The following is a 13,246-nucleotide window of genomic DNA, read 5'->3' as shown; positions in this document are numbered from 1 at the left end:
AATTATCAACCAACTGAAGCATAAACGTTATGAAATTCAATCTGTTAACGCAGTCAGTCTTAAAATCCAGACTTATTAAGTTTTGCATTCTTTAAGATATAAGTCGCGCTTTAAAATCACATGCAAAGTTGACTTTTTTACTTTTAACATTTGACTTTTCTTACGAACAATCAATGCTGGTTTTTCACTCACTAATTTTCGAACACGTTCAATTAGTTTTTCGAGTCTGCCGGCACTCTTTAAATCAGCGCTTCGAACTGAAATGGTAAACGAAGTTGATTCAAACATTTTAATCCATTTTCAGATGATACTCTAGTGAGACGGAGTTCGAATCTTTTAATGAGCACAAAAAAAACTAAAACGCTGTGCATTAGCTAATTGATAATTGGTTTTGGTAACATACTCAGACACTAAACACATGCTTTTGACCAGTGAGTGACTCCATCGCTACTAAAGTTTCTCGGAACGAGCTGCTTAGTATTTCATCACCCACATCTCAACCACTCCCTCTCCTCCCCCCAACGCACAGACACACTTCTCTGCCCATTTAAAGTTGAAAGTAATTTAAAAATAAAACACCACTCACCCTTTCTGAACGCCTTTTTAACCCAAAATGAATATCATTTTTATTATTAATGATGATAATGGATTTGTGACGCTGCAAATTTACGGACGCCTGTTTTCTTTTTTTTTTAGGTCAATTTGCTAAAGATTTATTGAGAAGATTACCAGAGAAGCTACCACAACGATTTATTAATTTTCAATTCGCAACATATTGGGATACATTGTACATCAACATTATTTCCCTGGTCGTTTTCTTTGTGACAATAAAGTTTATTAAGTTGCTTCGCTTCAATCGACGAGTTTCAATGCTATCATCTACTCTTAAAATATCGTGGTATCCTCTCTCTATGTTAGGAATATCATTTGCTCTTATCCTATGTCCAATAATAGTTTGTTCAAATATCATATTTGGTTAGTAAGATTTTTATTTTGTTTATTAAATATATTAAAGTGTTAAAGCTTAAACAAGTATAACCCAGTGGGCACGGCGATGATTGTTTAACGTTTAGGCGACGTCGAGTGCGACATCGCATTAACTTTGGAAATGGAAAGTTGGATCGACGTTAATATTTGATGTTATCGCGATGTTTTACGTTGTTTTGACGTTGATTTAACATTGCAACTCGATGTTAATTTTCGACGTCGCTAACCTAAAACTAACATCGAACCGACGTGAGAATGACGTCGATGCCCACTGGGAAAGTGTTAAACAAGGTAAACGAGAATAGAAAGAGTTGTTTAAGATGAAGCGTAACAGTTTGGTATATGTTTCTTTTTTTTTTTGCAGGTGTTTCATTAGATGGCTACAGAAGTTTCTCTAGAGCAATTGTCTCTGTTATTGGATTGTTGTTAGGGAAGTTCAGCTTTTATCAGTTTGAGAACGCCAATTCTTTGCTAGGTCCAATATTTTTTTTTGGTTTCAACATTTCAATGAATTGGATAATTATGAACATGTTTATATCAATCTTGAATGACTCATTTACTGTGGTGCGCTCAAATATTGCTCTGCAGAGTAGCGAATACCATATTCTCAATTTTATTACTTCGCATTTCAAAGGTATTTTGATTGAGTTGCATATCTTAATTGTTTTTAGCCTTTGATATTATTACATGGCTCCTGTTACATCAATTTAGGCTGGCTTGGAATCTACAATAAGATTGAACCAACGAAGCTTGGTTGGGATAAAGGAAACAGGAAATGTTCTGCTGCAGGAGAATTTGATAAAAAGAAAGGAATGCCAATTAAAATAATGGTTTCTTCTTGTGTTCCTGGTGGTATAGTGAACGAAGAGGAAGGAGCCCATAGAGAAACATCGGAGGGTAAGTTGAGTTTAAAAAAAGAGTTTTCTCCAGTGAGCACAGCGATGTTGGTTTAACGTTTAGGCAACGTCGAGTGCGACATCGCATTAACGTTGGAAATAAAAAGTTGGATCGACGTTAATATTCAATGTTATCGCGATGTGATCACGATATTTTACGTCGCTTTGACGTTGATTAAACATCGCAACTCGGTGTTAATTTTCGACGTCATTCTCACGTTGGTGCGATGTTGAATTTACGTTGGCGACGTCGCTAACCTAAAACTAACATCGAACCGACGTGAGAATGACGTCGATGCCCACTGGGGATCCAGCCATACTTTTTCACCTTTCTTTTATTTTGTGTTCTTTCAAGGGCTTTCTTTAAAATCGCAGCCAAAAATTTTCTTTAAGCGTATTGATTCACGAAAACAAAAATCTTTTTTCGTCAATTTGTTTTGTCAACCATTTACGAAAAAATCATTTATTGTCAAGTCAAACTCAAAATAAAAATTAACAAAAACAAAATAAATGAAGAAAACATCTCCCACTATAAATTGTCAGATTGATGATGGCGATTTTAAAACTACAGTGATCAGTTTCGTTCAAACAGTTTTGTCTTTTAAAAGTCATATCCTTTTTACATGCGTGTTTTTCTATAAAGGCGGTGTGAAAGTAAACGTGAAATTAAAAACGTTGTTAGGCTCATTTTTTGAAGCATTCAAATCTTCTTTAAAAGATCCAAATTTATTATTGTTTTACGAATATAAACTGTTTCTTAAATTGTTTTATGAATATAAACTTTTATTGCTTTTGGTATTTACCTGGATTCTTATACCCAACTAATTCAAATACCTTTTTTCAAAACGGATTTTGCGTATTTAAGTATCCTGTAAATTAAAGACGCAATTCACCGTAGCTCTAAGGTAATATCAAAATCAATTCTCAATTAATCTCATCGGAACAAACACTAAAGCTCAATTTTATTGTAATTTTAAAGATATTGCGTGATTACTATATTTACGCAAAATCACAGAATTTTATTGAAAAGCAACCCTTTCACAACTATGAAAAACTTTACAAAAAAAAAAAAGATCAGCCTGAACAATAACAATGGTCAGATACTCCACCAATAATATCTGATAGGCTTGTTTTTGATCACACAAATGTAGCTGTGGAATGTTAGTAGGCTTAAAAACATGCGTCAAAGACATTTGAAGATAATTCAGATGTGAATTATCTTCATATTTATCTTTGACAAATGGGCAAAAAAATGATCAAAGTTAGAGATTTTATTTATGATTGTAATCATTCTACCTAATTACAAAATATTTTGATAATGCTTATTATACATAAGAATTTTCTCTTTTACCAAAACGGATTTTTAGTTTTTAGCAGAAAAACATTTTTCTATCCGGTACCGAGTACCTTTTACAAGCATGTAATTAAAGTACTCTTGGCTTTAAAACTAAGCATAAGTTGTTGTGTGAAACTGAGAGCTTAATTGTTCAGGGTAAATTACGTTATCAAATGTAATGAATTCACTGGATTCACTAAAAATGAACACAGAGGTCTCTTTTTTCTTCTGAGATCCTTCGTTAGCTGAACTCAATGGTCAAAATTTGAATGGCAAGAAAAGAGCAAATTTTAAAATGTTTCCTTTTATTTTTTTCACAGATCATGCCGGTATCCTCATATTATGCATCATAAACCATTCAGTGGAATTCTATCTCTCAGAAGTAATTACAAAAACCTGTTTCACTCAAATCTAGCATTTAATTTAGTTTTCACATGTAACACAAATATTTAGTATGTTGCAATTGTAAATTTTTATTGTTATTTTTGTTGGCAATAAAAACTTAATTGAAAGCTTTGGTCACGAAAGAAAGTCAGAAGCGTTAAAAAAGCTTCAAGTTATGATAATAAGATGTTGTTTTTTACGTTTTTATTGCCAGTTATTACTTCAATTTGGCATAAGTTGAATTTGTATTGGATTTGTTCGTTTTGAGAGATTTCATCAAAAAAGTGAAAACCAGAAAAACTGGGTAGACAAGTGCTGTGTAACTTCCTTTTTAAAACGAGATTTTAGAAACAAATTCCTCAAATCATGTAATTTTATAAAATAACTCTGTTAAAATTTACTTCTAGATGAGTTCAAAATACAGTTAGAAGAAAAACTTGCATATTGCGAGCGCTTACTGTCTCAACAAGAAGATGAAAACGAATACATGATGAATTACTTAATTAAGTTGGTAAGTCTTCGTAAGTCTGCAACTCTTCAGCTTAAAAATAAAACTGGGTATTTTGTTAGAAGCAGCATCTTATATTAAAGCCATCGAAAATCAATTATGCATTTTGTAAAAAAAACTTTTAAAAAAAAAATAAACTAATGAAAATAAGTGTAGTTTTACTATCGTTTAAAGGTACTTGTAGTATGCACTGACAATAAAAATGTCTAAACTGGGAGAACTTGTTCGGGCTTCAACCACTAAAGTTGATAACATTCGTTTGTTCTTTTCATTTTCTAAATTCAATTGAAAAAGATGTCTTTTCGAACTGGCAATCTGTGAATTAGTGGACGACTAAAACCAAAACTTTAGCCGAAACCATAGATACCAAAATTTTCTATTCAGTAAAACTGCAATTGTAATTTGGTTTTTAAGTGTCGGCCTGTCTTGACTTCGTTTGAAGTTTCATTTTTTGGTCGTTCACTACTCTCAATTCAGAAAAAAGCAATAAATTTACAAGCACAACTGAAAATTGCTGGTTCTAGTCTAGATTGGGGATATAACTGATTTAGTTTGTAGCTGGATGTAGTAAATTTGATGATAGTTAGTATGTTAAAACTACATATATCTGCACTCATGACATCTTTGACTTTGATTTACATGATGATAAACTAAATTATTGTGCTTGTTATAATAACAGGCAGATTATACAACATGGTCTCAAGTAGATGACTTTTGGCAAAACCTCATACTTGAGGAAAACCTGACTTTACAAAGATGATATTTTAAATTGGTTTATGAAAGCAGCCGTTTTGTGTCACTTTCTGGCCAATTCTAAATTATGAAGATAATCTGCTTAAATTTTATAAAAAAATCAAGAAACTGTTTGCGATCAAGTTTGAATAAATAAGTTTCTTATTGGTAAATTTTACACTCAAGTTCGCTACTGTTATACCCTTTCTTACGTAATAAAAATAATAGTAATGATAATAATAATAATAATAGTAATAATAATAATAATAATAATAATAATAATAGTAATAATAATAATAATAATAATAATAATAATAATAATAATAATAATAATAATAATAATAATAATAATAATAATAATAATAATAATAATAATAATAATAATAATAATAATAATAATAATAATAATAATAATAATGATAATAATAATAATGATAATAAAAATAATAATAGTAATAATAATTACAATAATAATAATAATAGCAATAATAATAATAATAATAATAATAATAATAATAATAATAATAATAATAATAATAATAATAATAATAATAATAATAATAATGATAATAAAAATAATAATGATAATAAAAATAATAATAATAATAATAATAATTACAATAATAATAATAATAGCAATAATAATAATAATAATAATAATAATAATAATAATAATAATAATAGCTGGTTTTCGATCCATTGAAAAACTCCTTCGACATTACTTAGAGCAAAATTAAAAATCGTTTAGCACGAGAAAAATTCAAAAAATTTAGAATTAAGATCTACATATTCGGATGGCTATTTTTAAGTTTGCTTTTAAGTTAAAATATTCTTGACTGACATGATCATTATAGATATGGTTAATTTTTTTTTTTGACTTGTGGAAATAGACAAACAAAGTTTGCATTCTCACATATCGATTGTCTCGAAAGTTCGAAGTAATTTTGTACAAAGTCAATGCAACAATATGTTTTCCACGAGTGTTATGACCCTTGTATTTATGTAGTTTCTCTATCAACGCATCGCCAAAAATGACATAATTTTTATTTTCTGATGGTAGTTCTCTAGAATCTGGAGCATCCATTCCTGACTCAAAAAACCTATATTCAATATCACTAAGTTGCTCATTTTCTTTTTCTGTTGCCTCAATGAATGATGAAACAGATGTACTTTGTATTATTACTTTGTTATTATCAAAAAATTGAGATATTGACTCCATTAGTTACTTCTTTTTGCTTTCTTTACAATGCGATAGTTTTCAAAAACCATATAACTTTTATAAACAACCCATCCTTAATTAACGAGTAGAGTAAGTTATAGTGTTGTCTTACCACGCCCAGGTTACCAAAAATTAAGACACTAATATTTCTAGGCAACACCTCCAGGTTTTGACGCTTGTTTAACAATTTATTCCATGAAGACTATTTAGTATTTCCTCTGCATGTTCTCGACTAAAAAGGTATAAAGTTAATATAAATTGATAATGAAAGGGGGTTTAAGTTATACTAGATAATAAACCTCAGTCTAAGATTGATATTATCAAAGCAGCTAAGGATTTCAAAATAAAAAACTTTCGAAACAGAAAAAATCACTGTGTTACTTTAAATTTAGACTAGTGAAAATAGTGGAACAAATTTCGTAGTTTGGTATAAAAAACAAAACGAAAAGTATCATTTTCATAGCTATGGTTTACAAACACCAAATAATTCGCATGACTATTTAATCTCCAATATACTGTTGAAGTTCAACATGGCGATCAAATATTTTCCGATCATTTTTGTTTATTTATCTTAGAAATGACGAGCAAAGAAAAAACGCATGATAGAATTGATAAAATGATTTAAATTATTGAGGAAAAAAATTTGTGACAGAATTGAATAGTAAAAAAATCAAACACATAAAATAGAAATATACGGAAAAAATATTGGTTGATATCGTTTAAACTCAATAAAGAAATCATCAAAATATTCTAGAGGTTTGCCAACTTATACGGTGTAAGGAAAATGCTAAAAATTCTTAAAGTAGAAGAAATTTTTAATTCTTTAAACGAAAAATCATCAGGTGAATATAAAATAGATGCGTATATTTGAAAATGAAAACGAAAACGAAAAATGAATTGAAAACGAAAGAAAATGAGCTCGAAAGAGATTTCGAAAAATTAAAGAGAAAAGACCAAACTACTTGTAGATGTCTTACAGAATCTTCGGAACAGCTGAACGAGTCTCTAACAAAAGCTAAAAAGCCTGTCAAAGGTAATATTAATTGAAAAACATTTTATGTATTATATGCCAATTCGAAGATAAATAGTCTTAATGTGCATGTATTAATTATTGCAAAGCGAACTTTTATGAATTTCAACTACAAAAATTAACTAAAATTATTGAAGCACACAAAAATCAAAAATTTAAGAACCAAAAAAAACAGAGATTGAACTGTACAACAAATTATTATAGAAAATAATCATTCTAACTTAAAAAAGATATCATTAAAATGTTCAAGAGGTTTTTTTAATTTTATCGGTGGAGACGATTTTCTTAATTTTATATCTAAACAAAAAAACTTTCGCTTTAAATGATAAAGAAGAATTAGATATAAATCCATTAAATGTATAACTGTCTGAAATACTAAGGAAAACAAAATAATTTAGTAAAGATTTTTCAAATTTAAACAGTAAATAAAAAAAAAAAAGATTGCTTAAACGAGTTAAGAATTTTAGAAAATCTCAGAAAGAACTGAATCTCTAACAGATGTAAATGAGTTTGTCAAAGGTTATACTATGAGACAAAATATAAATATGTGTTAAGTTAATAATGCACCACATCAAACAAATAAAAATGTTGAATATAAAACTAAGGATAATTATGGTCTGCTTCGCGAACTGTTACGTAACAGAATAAAACGGTTTGTTTAAGTTCGTCAAAAAGATAACGCTTTGCGCAATTGCGCTAAAAGTTCTAAACTATTAAAATAAATAATCTTTTGTTTTAATACTATTATATTATTAAAAAGTGAGGAATACAATTGCAAAGTTAAAATTTCTGATGGGCAAAATCAAAAACTGTAAGACGTTATCAAATCAAATGGTAATCTGAGTGTTCATCTAAATCATGAAAGAAATACAAGACCAGCAAATAATAATGACGTACTTGTTTTTACAAATTCATAACTGGTATTGGACTTAGTACTAGCATTTGCAAAACTCAACCAGCTTATAATACTAAAAATAAAAGTAGATTTATTGGTGCATAAGCAGGTCTTGCAGTAAGTCTTTTACCAACAATTGCGAGATCTTTATCAGCACAAGGAGTAGGCTCTCTATTTAACCTTAAAAAAAGTTAAACGAGTAGCTAAAAGTATTCTTTATCACTAGTTCCAGTGTCTTCATGTTCTTTATCACTAGTGAGAGGTAAAGAATATGAACGCACTCAAGGTCTTCTGGAATTAATCATGATGAATGAACCAGATGAAAAAATAAATACTTATAAAAATACATATAATCAGAGATTCAAAAAATTTAAATTTTTTACCTGTTCGACTGATTTTGTTGAGCTTTAAGTATTGGAAAAAACTGCGATGGGACTTTGTTGGTTTCCATTTTCTGAAGAGGGAACCAGAACCTCTGTGTCTTCATTTCTTAGGTATTCAAAGTGTTCACAAAATCTCCCGCACTCTGAGCACTCACCTTCCGCTAAAGAATCTCACTCCACACCTTCCTTTTTTTCATGGTCAATGCTATTGACTGCCGAATTGCCATGGCCAGTAGCAAGCGAAAAGAACTCCCAGTCCCCATAACATTTTGAAGAATGCGGTGACAATCAAACTGTTCTTAAATTGCGATGCTGCCCAATCTGTGAAGAATAACATCTCAAACATCTCTCACTCCAACACCAGGCTACGACAGTGAAGATGGAAATTTGAAAATTTACCCAGTGTACTGTCTGGATCTCATCCTGCTCCATCACTTGGAAGTTATTACTGTAGTACATCTATATGTAATAAATTTATTAAATAAATAATGGGAAAGTTTAACCCATTACAGCCGGCTGCCATCATGTAAGATAAATAAATCGGCTTCACACTCGTAACTAATATCTTAATCGTTTATTTCCCCATCCTTTGTTAAAGCGTTAAAGTAATGAAAATTACAAGTAATATGCTTAACTGACAAAAACTCTTACAAGCAATTTTTTTAAATTGATAATTAAAATAATGACTACAGTTACTGACGTGAATTATGCTGCGCCTTGGATGTGATGCACATTTGGTTCATAATCAGATGAAATTGATTGCTCTGTTGCCGTTTCACTAGAGTGTGACACAAGTAACGCAGACAGGTTCTTGAGAGGGCATGTAACTTTCAATGCTCTTTCCGACTGCAAAATGGTTACCTCCTTCACCAGCGCTTCTTCTTTCATGCACGACAACTCGCTTCGAAATAGCATCAAACAGCCGAAGACCACATGCCTCAGATTCACCGAACTTACTAGCAAACACATCATCATTACAGACAAAAGCAGCAGGAATGTTACATGGGAATTCAGGACACACATTCTGCACACTTGCTAACAACTAGTCAATGTCGGCATGCTACACACAAACACACACATTATATGACATCTCACATAATGTGTGTGTTTGTTTTTGACAAAAAACGGAAAATTCTTTTCCCTGCGTCCATTTTTTTGACAAAAGTTGGAAGCTTCTAGTAAACCGCATGTACCTCACGAAGAACAAACATCATGTGATTTGATTGGGTCTGATAAAAATGTAAGAAAACAAACACTGATAATTTTATTTTTACATCAATAATATGTATTGATCTGCATGTTATCAATATAAACTTACCTTCTCTTTGGTCTCTTTATTCAAGGGAAAGTCTTTCCTACCAAGGACTTGTCAAGAAATGTCATCATAAGTTTAAAGTTACAACTTTCTTAGTCGTACCAAAAGCCATGCATGCTCTACACAGGTGATTGCCTTTCCCATAGCTTGGGGAGTCGAAAATTTTGAAGCTCTGCCTCATTCTGTACCATCTTCCTCCGCTTTCTTAAACAATCACTCTGTCTTTCTTTCTCTTTTTCTTCCTCTGTCATGTTCTTTCGAAAGTTTCGCCGTCATTAATTATCCCGAGCCCATTAATCAGCATTCACTTCACAATATTACTTTTGAACAACTATTAGTGGATTAAGCATCTGTAGAAAAGCTTTTTATTTGTATACTATGAGTACGAAAAGTCATTGTAAGCACAAAGGTTAAAACCGCAAATAAACAGCCTCCTAAATATTATAAGTTTTAGAAAAATTCTATAAGAACTGCACAACTAATTAGAATATAAAAGTAATCAATTACAAAAATTGATTACTTTTATATTCTAATTAGTTGTGCAGTTCTTATAGAATCTGGAATTGGGTAAAAATGAAAATTAAGAGAATAAATAGTTATTATGCAACAAAGGCATATGTTTCATGGCACGAAAAATACAAAATTAAGATTATCATGGTAGGATATTATGCATTTCTTGCCGTGATAATCACGGCGGGAGCTATGTTTCACTGTTAACAAACTTGACATCCCTTACTAAAACCTATAGCAGTTTATAATTAATTTGTTATAATGGAAAACATTAGAGCTTTATTAAATATTCCATGCCAAATTACCTTAAAATAACAGTGCAAGCAAACAGCATTGCATTTATAAATCACGGTAGAAATTAAAATGTCCTCCAACATAATGCCGCTATTTCTCAAAGGGCTTATAATAAACTATAATAAACTATTACTCAACTATATATTATTTAATGGTTGTTTTTTTGATCCATTTGAATTAGTCGAGTTATTTTGAAAAACCTGTTATTAAAGCCTGCTATTACTTTACCAACTGAATGAATGTAAGCTGGAGGAAAAAAAGCACATATTTATAGTCTTATAAATCCACAAACCTAATGGCTTTAATTTATTCTAAAGTAATTAATATTTTAAAAATTCATTTATTTGATGATTATGATTCAAAATTTCACATTTCAAACCATTTTCTACAATTTTCATTTTTTGTTAATTATTGCTTCTTCCATGGAGTTCGCCCTTTACAAAAAGTTGGATGAAGTTTGGAAAAGATTTGCATTTCTTCATCATATTGTTTTGTTTTTTTACTAGTTATTTGCTTTAAAGGATATATTATATATGAAAACTTATCTTCTCTAATCTTTGAACAGTTTAAATATATTTATGTCTTCAAATAGATAGTTGAACAAAATCCTTATGGTTTTTGTCTTTATCAAGACCTCTAAATTGGCTTTTTCAAAAATAGCATACCATCACTGAATTCCCTTAATGTTTCTCTTTTTATCTTTCCTGGCAAATGCAAGTTGTTAAGAACTTAAGCTTCAAACTGCAATTTGTCCAATTTTCTCAAACTTATTTTAAACCGATAAAAATGCTTCTGAGCTTGGGAAAATGTATAGTCTTCATTTTTATGCTGCAGCAGCACCATTCTTTAGAGAACGTTAATGATAGTTTTATTTTCAAAATGTTCCTAAGTTTTATTGAACGTAGGAGTTTTTCATATACCTTTTTGGGATCTTTTACACTTTCATTAGTGTGAAGCTTTACACTATTTTTAAGCATTTTAAAAAACTTAATCAGTTATCAAACTGAGCGCACGTAAGTTATGACTTTTTAGTAATGATGAAAACACTTGAATTGGATGTAACTGCATATTTTTTACTTAACAAAATAAAAACAAAGTGATGAAAACTTTTTTTTTTTTTTGGTTTAGCTTAGCATTGCTTTTATTTAAGTGTGGGCAGTGCTAGTTCTTTGAGCAAGTCTTTTGTTAAAATGTAAAAATCAATTTCTTCCTTCTCAGTACCTGGAAATTGCTCAATAAGTAATAATTGCAGACTATTGCAACATTGTGTTAATTTCAGCAGAAACTGAATCAATTTGGCAAATAGATGTTGTAATCAATCAAAGTTTTCCTATATGATAACAGCCTATTGATCTAATCTTTTTATAATCCATTTATAGCTTGCTCATATGTAGTGATCGACCGGAATTCGGTTCGGATCCGGTTGCGGCCTAAATTGCGGATGGAACCGAAATTCCAGTTCCGGTTTCGAGTATATTTAAGATTCCGGTTCTGGCCTGATTTCCGGTTCATTATGCTACCGAAAATATATATTATAAAGCTTTATTTAGCATAATAGCGTTATTATCATTTTGATAAAAATAGTTAAAAGTTCATTAAATTAGTTGTTAAGCTTGAGAATTAATGTACATAAAATTTGGCCTTGTTTGAAAACTAATTAATTTTCATTTTTAAATTAATTTTAAATTAATATTCACATCTGACAATATTTTTTATTGTTATTATTTGAGCTGGACTTACACCCTTATGATTCTCACCAGCTCATTTGCTTAAACACATTGTCATGATCCAAATGGATAAGTTTGAACCTCCTAAAGATGAATTTGCTCCTGCAGCTCAAAATCTGACGACAATGAAAAAAAATTTATTTTTTTTTGCACATTGTAAAAATTATTGCGCAATCTTGAACAGGGGAAAATGCACATTCATCTTTCAAAATGGTTAATACGCATTTTGACAATCCAAAAAATCATTTAAGTGTTAAATGATTTTTTGGATTCTCCAAATTATTTATCTATGCCTTGGGCTTCGGAAAAATTTTTTTATGCATTTTTATTACTTCATTTTTTTTAAAATTATAACTAACTTTTTAAAAATATATTACTTATTTTCAGTTCCGGTTTCTGTTCCTGTTCCGGTTTGGATTTATTTCAGGTTCCGGTTCTGGTTAGGAATATTTAGAAACTATTACCGGTTTGGTTCCGGTTAAGGTAATATCTCTTTTCCGGTCGATCACTACTCATATGATAACAAACTACTAAACTAGTCTTTAAGGTCTACTCTCTTTTAGAACAAAAGAATTTTTTTGATATTCTCACTTGTTGTGTAAAGTTGTAACATTTAAAAGTTACTTAATTTAAAAATATTTCAAAACTAAAATAGTATATCAATAAAAAATTGATTTCAAACTCAAATTTAAATAAAAAAAGCGTTGTAATTTTAAAATAATATGTAAGAGTATAAATATAACCTTTACTAAATAATTGATCAAAATTTCAGACCATTAGAATTAAATATTTTAGAAGCTATTTAATTTTAAAAAACAAATCTTAAACCTAAGTATCGCAAAGTTTCACCACCATTCTTTTGCCATCTTATATCTTTAGTTATTTCATACGTTTACAATTCTTAGTTATTTACAAGTCTCCTTGTTCTAAATTTAAAATGCGGCTGAATGTTTGTTAAAAGAATAACTAAGGATTATTAACTATTGATGCAATTAAGTAGGAATTATTCCATTGCAATTTTGTTGCTGTA

At 29.9% G+C, this 13,246-nt stretch overlaps 1 protein-coding gene across 1 annotated transcript in view; it reads left to right on the top strand.

The window, feature by feature from the left end:
• LOC149890556 (uncharacterized) overlaps positions 1-4,258 on the top strand; it is a 33,784-nt gene extending 29,526 nt beyond the window's left edge. Inside the window, exons 34-37 of the mRNA XM_090081933.1 lie at positions 697-975; positions 1,352-1,621; positions 1,699-1,884; positions 4,011-4,258. Coding sequence (XP_089938059.1) covers positions 697-975; positions 1,352-1,621; positions 1,699-1,884; positions 4,011-4,192 — 917 coding nt within the window. The 3' untranslated portion in view covers positions 4,193-4,258. The remainder of the gene's footprint in view (positions 1-696; positions 976-1,351; positions 1,622-1,698; positions 1,885-4,010) is intronic.
• Positions 4,259-13,246: the final 8,988 nt, after the last annotated feature.

Source organism: Hydra viridissima, unplaced genomic scaffold (assembly GCF_058129835.1).
Source record: "Hydra viridissima isolate aposymbiotic clone 2 unplaced genomic scaffold, HvirCarnegie_v1 scaffold_3, whole genome shotgun sequence".
NCBI lineage: Eukaryota > Metazoa > Cnidaria > Hydrozoa > Anthoathecata > Hydridae > Hydra > Hydra viridissima.
Note: the sequence above shows the minus strand (reverse complement) of the source record. Positions and strands in the feature narration are given on the sequence as shown.